This window comes from Petaurus breviceps, unplaced genomic scaffold (genome assembly GCF_028583685.1).
Source record: "Petaurus breviceps papuanus isolate PSGF00001 unplaced genomic scaffold, PetGlider_PUasm1.0 90842, whole genome shotgun sequence".
NCBI classification, from domain to species: Eukaryota; Metazoa; Chordata; class Mammalia; order Diprotodontia; family Petauridae; genus Petaurus; species Petaurus breviceps.
In genome coordinates, this window is record NW_027187358.1 from 10,253,454 (window position 1) to 10,269,446 (window position 15,993).

The 15,993-nt window shown below is 44.4% G+C and overlaps 1 protein-coding gene across 1 annotated transcript; it reads right to left on the reverse strand.

Annotated features, from left to right (window-relative positions):
* Positions 1-339: 339 nt before the first annotated feature.
* Positions 340-15,674, reverse strand: MCFD2 (multiple coagulation factor deficiency 2, ER cargo receptor complex subunit). The gene is made up of 4 exons (XM_069071643.1): positions 15,522-15,674; positions 8,147-8,296; positions 7,519-7,678; positions 340-2,121 (listed from the first exon to the last, which is right to left on the reverse strand). Exons 2-4 carry the CDS (start codon positions 8,278-8,280, stop codon positions 1,990-1,992), a joined length of 426 nt encoding a protein of 141 aa, XP_068927744.1. The 5' UTR covers positions 8,281-8,296; positions 15,522-15,674; the 3' UTR covers positions 340-1,989.
* Positions 15,675-15,993: the final 319 nt, after the last annotated feature.

Sequence of the window (15,993 nt, forward strand, 5' to 3'; positions counted from 1 at the left end):
CTTGAATGGCAACTGAGAGCTTTGTTTGAAGGCCAGTTTTGCACAATTAGACCAAGGGAGGGATTAGTTCTTTAAGGATTACCCAAGTACTTTCTTTCAATGACCAAGAGGGGTGAATTGATATTATTGCTCCCATTTTACAGATGGAGAAAGGGAGACTCAAAGAAGGGGGTACACAGGTCTGGTAGTAGAGCATGAACCCAGGTCTTTAGACTCTAAACCTAAGGCTCTTTCTACTATGCTGTACTGTACCCCTTGATATGATAAATGATAAAAATTAGTCCAAGGTCAAAATGAACAAGAAGTTCAAGTTCAAGAAATTCTCCACTCACCAGCTACTCAAGTTCATCATCTTTATTACTCATATATCCAGAATAATCCATTATACAAATCTTTCAAAATAACCAGATGTTACAAGAATAGTTTACAACGTAGCTCTGATTGCACAAACACTCGACACAGGAAACCATTTTTACGAACACATTTGTTTTCTTTTAAGAATACTTTAATACAGAAAATAGGTCTTTGAACATCTTACAGCACAGTTCAGTAATCAGAGATTCCTTTCCTATTAGTTATGATAATGACTTATCATTTCAGGTTTTCTAATGCCATTTAACACAGTACATCAATCATATCCAAAGTATTATTGGGACGGTGCCTTTTGTCTCAGTGGCTTTCTGTTCTACTTTTCAAATACTGTTGAGTCTACAAAGTTCAAAGGATTTTAGGTCTTTTTTACTGATCTAAAAGAATTCAAGTATTCTCTTGACTAGGAGAGCTCATTTAAACAGCTTTCCTTCTGAAATCACCTAGTTTGAATGTTAAGGTGTCTCACTAACCCTTAACTGGCAGCATTATCTTTTTCATTCTGGTGCAGGTTAGATTATCTAGAATTTTATTTTATGCCCCCTGACTGGGTAGAGTTTTTACATTCTACCTACAGCTCCTAGACCATAAAATGGAACTCCAGAAACTAGTGTTAAATACAAACATTAAGAAAGTTAATGTTTTTGACATTTGGAGCAAAGAACCACATTACATTCATGTGAGGTCTCCCCCAGGTTGAATATGATGTTAAAAACTAATAACAGGGGAGGCTAGGTAGTGCAGTGAATAGAGCACTGGCCCTGGAGTCAGGAGGACCTGGGTTCGGATCCAGACTCAGACACCTAACACAAAAAAACTAGCCATGTGACCTTGGGCAAGTCACTTAACCCCAACTGCCCTCCAAAAAGAAAAAAAAACACAAAAAATAAAAACTCATAACAAAAATTAAGTATAGGGATGTGGCAGTAGTCCTGTAAAATATTGAAAGACTGAAAAGCTTAAATGCTGAGGTCAACATAGGGGATTATATACACCCAAGTCCAAGCTGTTTTCATCAACAGGCTCTATTGAGTTATCTACCTAGTTGAGTTCAATATTTGGCAAACATTCCTTTCCAAAGTCTGTAGCTATAAACAGCCTTGAAAATAGCCACCTGCCCACAGCAAGCAACTATCTGTACTGGGCAAGCTGTAAAGAACACTGGTTACACAAGGGCCTACGGGGTGGATAAGTATTCAGCTGAGATTACATGTCTGGGACACCATTTACTTCCTAGGCCACATGAAGTTTGCCTGGCCACATGAAAGAAGCATTCATTTGACAAAGTTTCCTGCTAACATTAAAACCAAGAATCAGGTAGTATCCTACATCCAAAACTGAGATTCTAAGCACCCACTTCAATGACATACCACACTCTCAAAACATGCTTGTCTGTTAAGAAGTTAAACATGAATCCAGGTGTGGGATGCAGTTCCGCCATTTCTAAGTCACGTCCTCCCCAAAAGTTTCTATTTTCACTCCAAAGTAACAAGTTGCTATGGGTTTTCCTCCTGCAGCACTGAAGTCAGAAAAGCACAACTATTCTGCAATACGGCAAACATTCAATCACATTATACTGGGTCACATTTGCATAGAACTAGCAGACTGTCGACAGATTTTTTATTCCAGTGATTTTGCAAATTCAGCATAGTCAATGTAGCCGTCATTGTTCTTGTCGTCATCCTTTAGAACATCATCGATCAAGTTCATCAGTTCTTCTTCCTTCATGGCTGGAGCCTGCTCCCCTCCTTCCTATGGAACACAACCAGGCATCATGAGCACAGTCACACTAGGGCCCAGGGGGTGAAAAAGGAGAGAGAGCTACAAAGCGAATGGCACCAGCAGCCAATCATGGAGTGACCAGACTCCGCTTAATTGCTTATTTTATTCATTAGTGGGATTTCATCAGCGGAGGGAATGAGCAGATTGAGGCAGACTGGCAATTCATCAGAGCGTGGCTTAGATGGCTGCCAAGATCAGGAAAAGTCTCACAAATGGGGCTCAGAAGCAGGGCTTAAACTCAGCTCTTCCTCAGCCAAGAATGGCTCTCTATCCTCTCTGCCATGTTACCCTTCATTAAACAAAAATAATTCTTAGATAGTTCTTACAAGTGCTCCTGAGGTGGAGGGGGTCAATGAGTTGACACAAAACCCAAGCCCACTATTGGGGAAACAACTCATAAAGGAAGCGCCCCAGGAAGAAGGGGTCAGAGTGACAGTTCGGTATGGACACCACAGTGACCCATCCCAGATGCTCACTTCACTTAAGTGGAGTATAGAAACCAGTGGGCCACAGGTAAAAGGGAAACAAGATCATGGCCAAGTGAGGGCCAAGCAGCATCAGAGAAAACCCAGGTGATGTTTAGTATAGAATTTGTTCCCAATACTTCTATAAATAGCTCACAGCAAGTCACTGTTTACGAATCCTATTGACTCTTCCTTTGAAACATTCCTGTAACATCCCATCTTTCCATTTCCAGTCACCCATGTTAGCCCCAGCCCGAATCCACTGTCCAGCCCACCCCCAAACATCTGGCCTGCTGGAACAGCTTGATTAGTCTCACTGCCTCCAAGCCTTCCCTTTCCAAACAATCCTGCCCACCAGCACACACCCATCTTCCTAAAACACTGCTTGATCAGGCCATCTCCTTGCTCAAAACCCTTCAAGATTTCTCATCACCAACAGGATAATAACTAAGCTCCCTAGCTTGGTATCCATAATCTGGTCCCAGCTTACTTTTCCAATATGGAAACCCCCTCAATCCTAATCATTTTGCCTCCACACCTTCCACAAAAACGGAATATTTCTTCTGTTCTCTAAATCCTACCCATCCTTGGAGGTCTGAGGAATCCCATGTCCTGCAGGTAGTGTTCCCTTTCTGTCTCATTTCCTCATCAACCCCCTCCTCTAAATGTCTATGGTATTTACAATCTATACTACTCATTTAACACTTACCACATGTTGCCTTAATTATTAATTTTTTTTTTTATGTGGCTACATCTTAGGCCTCCAATTAAATTTCAAATCCCTTGAGGTCAGAAACTATACAGACTTGAATTTCCAATAGCCTCTAGGAGAGGGATGAGAACGCAGTAGGCTCTCATAAGCACCCGCTGCCTGAATTATTATGCAAAACAGCCTAGGTCCTCTTTCTTATAAAGTTACCTATCTAGTATATTAGGGGCTGGAAAATCCAAGCTAGATTCAGCAGACTGCAGTTCTGTCTATCCCTACTCTGCCATTTACCGGTCCCAAAGTTTTTTAGACCTGTTTCCTCATTCCTTTCAACAAGCATTTATTACACACTTACAATATGCATGTACAAGTACTATGCTTGGCCCTGGGGATTAAAAAAAAAAAAGAACCAAGAGACTCCTCTATAAAATGAAGGAGGCTGAACTAGATGATTTCTAAAGGCCTTTCCTTCCTGACATTTTAGAATTCCTCAATGTTAAGAAACTCTCCACGCTGACTATGAATTTTCTCATTTTTTAAAGGGCATTTAAAACTAATTATCTGATTGGCACTGGATGGCATAGAAAATCCCAAACCATATATTAGCCTGGAATCAATCTATTCTACCTCCAGACCAATTTCTTTTCCTGAAAGAAGCTATCAAAAGGTACATTAAATTGATATATGTTAGGTTAAAGAAATAAACTCTCTAATCTGTCCTATACAGGAGGGGCAAGGGAACAAGGAAGAGGAAAAACTAAGAGTAATGGGATGCAACAGGAAAATCACAAAAGTTTAGAGTTGAAAGGGAATTTGAAGGTAAACTAGTCCAGCAGATGCATGAAAAAAGGATCCCATCGCTAACACAGCCTGAAAGTGGTTACCCTGCCTTCTCTTGGGAGACCCCTCTCCTAACACACACACCCCTAAGGGAGTCCATCCAACTTCTGTAAGCGCTAATCACTAGACATAACCTCTAGATTTACTTCTTTAGTACTTCCATCCATTTCTCCTGGTTTTGCCTTCTGGGGCAAAGGAGAAGGAATCTCCTCCCTCTTCCAGATGGTGGCTCTTTGAACACTAGAAGGCAAATACAACATCTCCCCTGAATCTTCTCTGCCCCAGGCTAGTTCTTACATAGCATGAATCTGAGGTCCTTTTCTATCCTGACTGCCATCACATCCTTCCACAAATGTGATGCCCAGAACTGAACACAACTCTCCAGGCAGACACTACAGGGCAACGGATCCCTTGCTAATGAAGAGGTGAGGGTCACATCAGTACATGTTACAGGAAGATTATTCCTGGAGGGTGGGGGTGGGGGAGAGAGGGGGGCACCAGAGCCAAGATGGAAGAGTAGAAACAGGAATTCCCCTTGGCTCTGGCTTCCACCTCCTCTAATACATTTAAAAAATTACTCTAAACAAATTTTAGAGCTACAGAAGCCACAAAGTGACAGAGATAAACAAATCTCCCACTGAAGGCAGCCAGGCAGGATGTGACTATGGCATGGAGCTGGGAGCCCAGCCCAGCCCCTCGTTGCAGTTTTAGCCCCAGGGCAGCCCCAACCAGTAGCAGCCAGAGCAGACTTCAGGAGAGTGAAGCACCAGCAGCTGTGGTTGTTTCCAGACTTCTCAACCCATAACCAAAGACAAAGTAAAAGGTCAGTGTGGAACACTGTTGTTACAGAGGTGGATGGAAGAGCCTGGTCCAGCCCACGCCCCTGGGGCGAGAAGCAGCAAAGGCACAGTGCAGCATGGCTGCCTCCAGAGCTCCTGGACTGCAATTTGCAGGGGCACCAAGCGACCATTCAGAGGATAATAGCTCTGGCTTTGACCTGCTTGGATCTGGATCATGGTCTTGGGTGGAGGTCCTAGGGTGTGTGGCCAGGTGCAAGAGCCTGTAGGTGCTGCAGAGAGGATACCCTCCTAATTGCTCCAGCAGCTGCAAAAACCCCAGCGATTTTGGACAAGGCTCCCTCCATTCTGAAAGCAGAGTTCTACCGTGGCAGAGAGTTCAAAAGTCAAGTAATTGACTGGCATCATGAGCAAGCAGAGGAAACACAATCCTACCATAGATTCCTTTTTCAGGGACAAAAAGAATAAAAGCGTGGAATGGGAGTTAGACAATGAAGTCAGAACTCCTGCATCAAAAGCTCCCAAGAAAAATATGAAATGGTTATAGGCCATGGAGGAGCTCAAGAAAGATTTTTGAAAACCAAGTAAGAGAAGTAGAGGAAAATTTGGGAGGAGAAATGAAAATGATGCAAGAAAATCATGAAAAGAGAGTCAACAATCTGACTAAAGAAAATAACACCTTAAAAAATAGACTAACTCAAATGGCAAAAGAAGCCCAAAAAGCCAATGAGGAGAAGAATGCCTTAAAAAGCTGAATTTGCCAGATGGAAAAGGAATTTCAAAAACTCACTGAAGAGAATAATTCCTTCAAAATTAGTTTGGAGCAACTGGAAGCTAATGAATTTATGAGAAATCAAGATACTATAAAACAGATCCAAACAAATGAAAGAACAGAAGGCAATGTGAAATATCTCATTGGAAAAACCACTGACCTGGAAAATAGATCCCAGAGAGATAATTTTTAAATTATTGGACTACCTGAAAGCCATGATCAAAAAAAGAGCCTAGACACCATCTTACAAGAAATTATCAAGCAAAATTGCCCTGATATTCTAGAACCAGAGGGCAAAATAGAAATTGAAAGAATTCACTGATTACCTCTTCAAAAAGATCCCAAAAAGACAACTCCTAGGAATATTATAGCCAAATTCCAGAGTTCCCAGGTCAAGGAGAAAATACTGCAAGCAGTCAAGAAGAAACAATTTTGAGTATTGTGGAAACACAATCAGGATAACACAAGACCTAGCAGCTTCTACACTAAGGGATTGAAGGGCTTGGAATATGATATTCCAAAGGTCAAAGGAGCTGGGATTAAAACCAAGAATCACCTACCCAGCAAAACTGAGTATAATGCTTCAGGGGAAAATATGGTCATTCAATGAAATAGAGGATTTTCAAGCATTCTTGATGAAAAAAACAAAGGTGAACAGAAATTTGACTTTCAAATACAAGAAGCAAGAGGAGCATGAGAAGGTAAACAGGGAATAGAAATCATAAGAACTTATTAAAGTTGAACTATTTACATTCCTACATGGAAAAACGATAATTATAGCTCATAAGACTTTTCTCAGTATGAGGACGGTTGAAGGGAATATGTATGTATAGGAAGGTGTAGGTGTATATAAATATATATGTGAGGGTGTATATATGTATGTACATGTGTACATAGGGGTAACAGGACAAGTTGAATATGAAGGGATGATGTACAAAAAATAAAGAGGTGAGAGAGGAATATATTGGGAGGAGAAAGGGAGAGATAGATTAGAGTAAATTATCTCATATAAAAGAGTCAAAGAGAAAACTGTTACAATGGAGGGGAAGAGCAGGAAGGTGAAAGGGAATAGGACAATCTTACTCTCACTGAATTTGGCTTAAGGAGGGAATAACATACACACTCAACTGGGTATCTTACCCTACAGGAAAGTAGGGGGGAAGGGGATAAGAGGGGTGATGACAGAAGGGAGGACAGATGGGGGGAGGGGGTAGTTAGAAGCAAACACTTTTGAAAAGGAACAGGGTCAAAGGAGACAATAGAATAAGTGAGGGGCAGGATAGGATGGAGGGAAATATAGTTTAGTCTTTCACAATATACCTACCATGGAAATGGTTTGCCTAACTACACATGTATAACCTATATTGAATTGCTTATCTTCCCAGTGGGGGTGGGTGAGGGGAGAAAAAGGGAAAAAGTCTGGAACTCAAAGTTTTAAAAACAAATGTGTATTAAAAAAAAAAAAAAAATATATATATATATATATATATATATATATATATATATACAGGCACTAGGGTATAGAAATCCATCTTGCCCTACTAGAACTTTAGGGGGGTGATGGGAGAGGATGTAAGAGAGAACAGACTGGGGGAAGGGGTATTCAATAGGCTTGCTATTTTGGGGTGGGGGTAGGGGAAAGACAGCGAGAAAAAATTGTAACTCAAAATTTTGTGGAAATGAATATTGAAAACTAAAACTAAATAAATAAATGTAAATTTTTAGAGATTGTTCCCAGGGACCTGTTCGCCTGGGCATTGCCTCCTGGGTGGGCTTCTCACTCACCTCCTTATGGACATGAGAGATAGCAGTGGCGAGTTCTAAGCCATCAAGCAGATTATTGCCATCATAGTCATGCATCTTGAAGTAGTGGAGCTGCAGCTCTTGGGGAGACATCTCCGACTCACTTTTCTCAATGACGCCTTCCAGGTGTTCCATGATGTGCCTAAAACCAACATTGCGGAGCTTTGTGAAGATGACAACACGCAGAAGGAGCACACAAACGAGCAGCTCTGATTGCAACCACCGCTGAAAGCCCAGAGCAGCAAACGGTGATGGCGGCAGACAAATAGGATGGTGAAAGGCCAGGCCTGACTCCCCTGGGACAACAGAAGGTGCAGGATGAAGAAGCCCTGAGAGGCTGCTTCTAGGGGGGATGCTGGGAGACAAGAAATGCAGCTCCCGTGGTGGCTGTACCACTAACCCACTTAACTTCTCTGGGCCTCAGTTTCCCCATTCATATAACTGCAGATAATAACTATCATGACTTACCCACCTCCCAGGGTTTGTTGCTTGGATCAAGCAAAATCAGAGATTGGATATGTTTTAGGAAAAAAGAATGCTGTGGGTGCAGCTGCTGCTACCGCTGACAGGCCCAGTGTCTCCAGCCCCTGGCAGCCCCCACAGCACGTACTCTTTGTCCTGTACCATGCTCTTATCCAGGCGAACACCGCCAGCATGGCTATGGCTGTCCACATGCTCTTCTGCTCCAGCGCTCAGGAAGCCGAATGCCCCCAGGAGGCAGCACAGCACAGTGGCTCTAAGCATCCTCGGGAACTTTTATCTGCATCAAATAAGAGGGTGACAGGAAAAGCATGAATTACACCTAAAATTCCCACAAAGATTTGAAATCCAGTCATCACCTGCCAATTCAAAGAGGCAACTGACCCACTGGAATTGCGAGGGAGAGGGGGAAGGAAGGGAGCAGTGCTACAAGTAAAGGTCCTAAGGGGTCTGTCTCCAGCTCAATGTGTGACTTTATCTGTCAAATGGGGCTTCATAAGCCCTGGCCTACCTGTCTCGCTCAGCTGCTGAGATGGTTTAATGAAGGGCACAACAGATGTGAAAGGATTGGGTGCTATGGAGATGGAGTAGCCCGGAGACCTGGCACAGCGTGATTTGCCAAGAAGTCCCAGTCTACAACAATTAAAGACACAAAGTCCTAGGCCTTTACTGAGGCAACCATCTGGTCTGGAGGTAACAGGTGAACAAACAACCAAAGTGGGCAAACAGCATGCGGTGCAAAGGCCCCATGAATGCAATAACTGGGGAGAAGGGGGCAATCACTTTCCAGAGAGGGGCTGCAGGTCCTGCTGAGACTCCCTGATCCAGACTGCCCAAGTGGCCAGCTGCAGTTCCCAAACCTTTGGGCTACAGCATGGGCTGATGCCTTAAAATGCTCCCATCTCCCCACCACACCCCCAACTCAGCAATGGTGAGGGCAGGAGTATCTGCGGCCTTGGGTTTAGGGACAAGAGACATTTGTTCTCATTTTTTGCTAAGAACAGCTGTAATCCAATTCTTATGTTGCATGGGGAAACAGCAAAAACATGGAATTCAGATGAATGTGGAAAGACTTGTCTGAAGTGACAGAGACGCAGAACAAAGAAAGCAGAACCAAGAGAGTGTATACCAAGACTTCAACAGCACAGGTGAAAATAAGACTAAAGAGCGGTTAAACTCCAATTAATTACAATGGAACAACCCCCACCCTCACCGAAACTGACTGCCTTTATTTTTTTGCATTTATGTAAAACATTTCCACATTAGTCATTCTGTACAAGAAGACTCAAGTAAAAGAAATAAATGAAAGACTGAAAAATTACATGCTTCATTCAGTCTGTATTCAATCAGTATCACTTCTTTTTCTGGAGGCAGATAGTATGCTTCATCATGAGCCCTTTGGGATTGTCTCGGATCATTGTATTGCTGAGAAGAGCTAAGTCATTCACAGTTCTTCATTCAACAATATCGATGTTATGCCATGTATAACATACACATTTCACTATGCATCAGTTCATGTAAGTCTTTCCAGGTTTTTCTGAAATCATCCTGTCATTTCCAATTCTTGGGAACCACAAATAGAGCTGCTATAAATATTTTTGTACAAATAGGTCTTCTTCCCTTTTTTAGATGTCTTTGGAATACAGACCTAGCGGTGGTATTGTTGGATCAAAGGGTATTTGCAGTTTTATAGATCTTTGGGCATAGTTCCAAATTACTCTCCAGAATGGTTGTATCAATTCACAACTCCACCAACAATGCATTAGTGTCCCAGTTTTCCCACATCCCCTCCAACATCCAACATTTTCCTTTTTTGTCATATTAGCCAATCTGGTAGGTATGAGGCAGTACCTCAGAGTTGTTTTAATTTGCATTTCTCTGGCCAATAGTGATTTTGAGCATTTTTATATGACTATAAATAGCTTTCATTTCTTTGACTGAAAACTGCCTGCAAAACCATCTTGATTCCCAAGAACAGATGAAAAGTACTTATCTCTCACCTGTGAAGGGATAGAATGTGGGGGATGCTGTGTACACTCTAAGATTTCATGCTTTCTCAGTTTGTTTTGCCGAACTAGTTTTTTTTGTTATAAGGAAGTTTTAACACAGTCGAGGAGATAACTGATGTTAAAACAAAGTCATTAATCAAAAAGAGAAGAGAAAGTTGGAGGGATGGCATCATTCTTGGCAGCACTCCCCAGAGCAGCACTCATTTGGACAGATATGCCTTGAAGTACTGGTGTTGACAATCCAACACATACAATACACATGCTGCACCCCCCACACCGCAGGAGCCTCAATGAACACAGATACTCTTCATGACGAAATCTGTTCTGTACCATGTGGAATAAAAGGTTTCCATGTTAACTGCCATCTTATTAGAACAAAAAATTAGGGCAACTATGTGGCAGAGTGGACAGATTGCTAAGCTTGAAGTCAGGGAAGACCTGAATTTGAATTTAAATGTAGCCTTCAGAGAATTAGTTGCTGTGTGACCCTGCACAAGTCACTTAACCCTGTTTGCCTCAGTTACCTCATCTGTAAAATGAGCTAGAGAAAGCACTCCAGCATCTTTGCCAAGAAAACCCCAAATGGGGCCACAAAGAGTTGGGCATGACTGAACCAAATGAACAACAACAAAAAAAAGTGGAGAACAGTCAGAAACTACATTCTAACTTTCAAACAGTCAAATCTCAGCAGTGAATGTGCCCCTGCTACACTGTCAGAACTTCTGTCACTACTAAGAGTAGTGTCTTATACTTCAGGTCTCATACTTCTGAGAAATGTGAGAAGGGGGTAGGAATGCCAGGCCTTCCCCGACATTTCCAACTTGTGCATTCGTTGTCAAATCCAAAATGCTGCTAATCACATTTGGCCTATTTGCCTCAATCCCTCTCACAGCACCTTGCCTAGCTCCCTCTGAAAGCAGCGGTTACCATATGTTTCTAACTGTCAGGAACAAGAAACTGAACAGAGGAAAAAACAGAACACCCACAATCATGCCCTGGCTTGGCTATGACAATTTGAAAGCCAGCATCTGATGATACAACCCAAGTCCACAAGGCTCACTTAAAAAAAAAAAGCAACCTTCCTCTGCCTCAAGGGCTTAGCTGCTCCATGTACAAACACCCTGGCTGATACACAGCAGATAAACAAACCTCCCATATTTCAGTGTTCCCCCGGAAAACAAGTTCATGATATATAGGCTCAGCATAGGCCTTATTTTTCTGACTCAGTTCTAGAGGTGGGTTCCCAGTAAAAAATAGTTTACCCATCACTCTCGTTATAATTAATACCACCTAAGGAAAAGTCACCAACTTAAGAAATTGAGTACTAGGGGCAGCTAGGTGGCATGATGAATAGAGCACTGGCCCTGGAGTCAGGAGGACCTGAGTTCAAATCTGGCCTCCGACTCTTAGCCGTGTGACCTTGGGCAAGTCACTTAACCCCAATTGCCCTCCAAAAAGCAAAAAAAAAAGAAATTCAGTACTAAGACTTCATTAATACTAGACCCAACAGTTTCTTGGCCACAGTAATTATACAATGAATACCTGTTGATTTGGGTCTAAAAAAACAAATACAATAGGATGAGCTTCCAACTTGAGAGAATGAACAGAATTATTTCCTCAAGCCTAACCTTATGTTGGCATTTGAGGCCCTCCATAATCTGCCCCCACTCTACCTCTCCAACTTTATTACCTACTTGCCCCAAACTACTTTCTCTGTCCCACCAAAAGTTTTCTTACTTCTATAGTATTTCAGGGTATTGTTGCCTATATTTTCACTCCTAATGGTCTCTCCCCATCTTCAGCACATATCTAAAGTCTTCTCATCCTTTGACGACAAAGGTTCAAATCTCAGCTACCAGGGTACAGTATGGCTTGGTGGGAAAAGTACCAACTCTGGAGTCAGAAGACCTCCCGTGCTTACTACCTGTGTGACCTTGGGCAAGGTGCTTTACCTCTATGGGCCTCAGTTTCCTCATCCATAAAATGAGAAGATACATCCAGACAACCTCTAAGGTTCTTTCCAGCTACAGATCTTTGAGTCCCCCCTTGACCATTCCAAGCAACCCAGACTTTCCCTTCTAATGACTGTCTGTAAGCCTTAATGTCAAAAGCACTATATAGTAGAAAGAGTGCTGGACTCAGGGTCAAGAAAGACTTGAGTTCAAATCCTCCCTCTGGAACTTAACTAAGTGACCCTGAACAAACTACTAAAAGCCACAGTTTCTTATTCTGTAAAATGGAGATGATAACGCCACCTTGCAGGACTGATCTGAGGATTAAAGCAGTCTGAAAATATTAAAGTGCTTTCTGTTGTTGTTCAGTAGCTTTTCAGCTGTATCCAACTCTTTATGACCCCATTTGGGGTCTTCTTTGCAAATATTCTGAAATGACTTGCTTTTTCCTTCTCCAACTCATTTTACAGATGAGGAAACTGAGGCAAGCAGGGTTCAGTGCAATGCCCAAGGTCACACAGCTAGAGTCTGAGACTGCATTTGAACTCACAAGGATGAATCTTCTATACTCCAGGTTCAGCACTCTAATGAACTGTGCCATTTAGCTGCCCAGTGCAGGTCAATCAATTATTAATAATTCATGTTCACATGTATCACAAATACTAGACTCTTCTCCCCTACTAGATTTTAAATTCTGAGGGCAAATCCTTGGTTGTCTTGTGTCTTTCACAGTACCTAGAAATGAAGATACAGACTTCGTAAGATGTAGGATGAACTGAAAGGAAATGAATTGGATGGACTTTCTGTGTATTCCTGAATCAGAGGGAGATCTCAAAACCTCCCCAAAGTGCTGCTGCACTTGGAGTCAGATGATTTGAGTTTAGCTCCCAGCTCCACCCTGTACTTCCTGTGTGACTTGGAAAAATCACTTAATTAGAGCTGTTTTTTCATCTGTAAAATGAGAATGGAATTCTTGCATTCTGATTCTTTGGGTCCTGCAAATCAAAGCCCAGCTTTGTCATTCCTGAAGAACACAGTGTTGGAAGGGCCTTTGAGATCTTCTACTCTCACCAATCAAGTTATCTCATTAGTCTGGGTAGAATTTGAAAGCATGTGGTTACCCTCCTGTCTACCCAAAATGACCATAAGCTGTTAGCAGCTTCTCTCCTAGCCTTCAAGTAAACAAAAACAAAACTCCTGGAGTTCCTTACTGATGCCCAAGATAATCTCTACCCAAAGCAAGTGATAAATGCAAGTTGTGCAATGCACAATTTTGCGGTGGAGATAGTAGTATCACACATTTGGACACCTGTGATAGTAATGGAACATAAAGATCCCCCTGTATTGGCTTGGTTTTCAAATTGATTGTGTTAAAACCCAGAACTTGTTAATCCCACCTGTGGGATGGACTTGTTGATGTGAAAAGAGAGTCCTGAACTGGGAGGAGCTGGTGATGTAGATTTGGAGAGACACAAGAGAGAGGCAGAAGAACTTTTTGGAAGCAGCATCTCGTGGAGGCAGAGAGAGACTGAGAGAATTGCTGGGGGCCACTTTGAATCGCCCTGGACTTTTGAGACCTGCCCCCGGAGCTGCCAAGGACTGAGGAGACATGGCTGTTTTGTTGGTACTTTGTCTGCCTGTTTTGATGTTCTTTTGCCAGATTTGTCCACTGGTGAAAGACAGTCCTGTTGAAGAAGTCCTAGAACCTGGCTGTTGGTTAAGAGCTCCTGAGACTGTCCTGCAGACAGAGAGTGAATACTGTCCACTGGTGAAGGACAGTGCTGTTATTGCAGGGGTCTGGGAACCTTTCTGTTGGTTCAGAGCTACTGAGACTGTCCTGCAGACAGAGAGTGAATACTGTCCACTGGTGAAGGACAGTGCTGTTGTTGCAGGGGTCTGGGAATCTTTCTGTTGGTTCAGAAGCCCTGAAGAAGGATTTTCTTGTTGTATGTTTACAGAAATCCTGGGAGAGGGTTTTGCTAATGTTTTCAGGGGTTCTAGGACTGTTCTACAGACAGAGGATAAATTAATGAAGGGACTGGCAATGTATCTTGTGGCCTTGCTAAGCCTTGTCTCCCCAGGAACTAAGATTGCTGAGAACTTGCCTCATGTCAAGATGAAGAAAAGACCTCCATTTGGGTATTAAGTGCTGTGCTTAGACTTGATGTAACTCTGGGGTAGATTCAATTGTGATCCAGGGGTGGGGGACTTTTGACCTTTTTGTGTTCTATGGTTGAACAAAAGAATGTACTTTACTTAGATTGGAAACTAATCTCCATTTGAGAAGAGGGGCTTTGTGGTGGACTAAATGAAGGTACAGCCTAGGGGTGGAGTAGTATTTAGAACAGGGACTTTGTAATTGATTGAATGAATGGAAGGTCCTGGGGTGGGGTAGTACTTGGAGATTATTTAATCACACTTAGTAAATGCTGTATTTTGAATGATGTCATTTTTTGATCTTCTCTGTTCTTGATTTGTTACTGAATAAAATGGAGAGCACCTATGCTGGTATTTTGAACCTTGGGAAGTTGCCTTTCCTTGGCGTTACATTACAACACCAGAGTCCAATCCCTTCATTTCACAGAAGAGGAGACTGAGGCAGCAATGATTAATGACTTGCCCAGAGTCCCACAGCAGTGTGGGGTGACCTAGGTCTTGCTGACTCCACCTCTAGCACACTATTTCACAATAGCCCTGCTCTTGGCCTGAATGAGAGAGAGGAAACATATGCTTGGGGAGTATGGCAGGCTCGCTCCCACAAAAGCAGAACTTGTGTTCTCTGCTCCCCTCAAAAGCAGGTATTACAAGCACGCCTTAATTAGGGGCCTCTGGAAACACCCCTTATTCTGATACTCAGCTGCCTCTGCCGGGCTCCCCTGTAAGGGCCAGCCTGGCCCAGGCGTGATCCCTTCTCCTGACAGGGGGGCTGGGTCGGGGGGGTGCAGCCACGTCTGCCCCGCTCCATGCAGGGCTGCCGGGGGTCCTGGGGTACAGCCCCTCTGCTACATGCCCCACTGAGCAGGCAGGACCGACGCTGGGGCATGCACCCCACCGCACTCCTGGATCCTTACCAGCTTGGCAGCTTCTGGGATCCCGGGGATCCCTGGGCAGCCAGATTCCCGAGATCTCCCCCTCCCCAAGTCCCCAGCTCCTTGTCCTGGGTCCCACTCCCCATCTCCCTCCCTCTGGATCCCCAGACCCTTCCCCTCCCCCTGGGGCTGTAGACCCCTAACCTGCTCCCAAGGTCCCAGGCTCCTCTTTCGCTCCCTGGGTCTCCAGACCCATACCCACCCCCGTCCCAGGGTCCTGAGATCCCATGGGCCCCAGGCCGCCTCCCCATGTTCCGCAGGGTCCCGGGCACCGGTTCACCGGATCCCGTGGCTGGATCCGCCTAGATCCCCTGGCGGAGCCCCCCTCCCGGCCCCGGTTCCGCTCCTCTAGGTGCTAGGGTCCCGTTATCTCAGCTGCGCTGCCCCGCCGGAAGCCGCCTCCAAGCCGAGGTCTGGAAGCCCGGAGCCCCAGACCCACTCAGCTCCCAACTCACCCAGGCCGCAGTCAGCAAGCCGAGATCCTGCAACGCTGAACACCGAGCCCACCAGGCAGCGCCTCAGCCTACCGGGTCCCGCGTCCCCGTTTTCTTCCTCCTCTCGCCCCGCCCCTTCGGGACTCCCTTCTGACGCATGCGCACCCCTTTATCGTTAGCCCATTGGCAACCGTTCCGCCCCGCCTTCCCACTTCCCGGAGCCCTGCTTGTAACCGCTCTCAGAGCAGTCCACGTGTAATCGGGCCCAGGCGGAGGGGCGGGGCCTTCCGCCGGGTGCTGCTCTCCCCACTCCGCCCAACTTCCTCCCTCTGCCCCCATCCCCCCACCACGCTAAGGCTCCGCCCTCTGACTCTCCTACCCCGCCCAGAGAGAGGGCTGGTTGCCCGGAGACCAAACACGCCACAAGGTCTGACCTGATGGGGGCCTCCAGTGGCTGAGCGCAAAACTGCATCTGGGGGAATCTCAAACCTGG

Excerpts from the sequence above, each read along its gene's own strand:
- MCFD2 (XM_069071643.1), bottom strand. The coding sequence starts at position 8,280 with ATGCTTAGAGCCACTGTGCTGTGCTGCCTCCTGGGGGCATTCGGCTTC. Across the intron at positions 7,679-8,146 it reads AGCATGGTACAGGACAAAGA|GCACATCATGGAACACCTGG; the intron begins GTACGTGCTGTG and ends TGTTGGTTTTAG. Across the intron at positions 2,122-7,518 it reads TCTCTCATGTCCATAAGGAG|GAAGGAGGGGAGCAGGCTCC; the intron begins GTGAGTGAGAAG and ends TGTGTTCCATAG.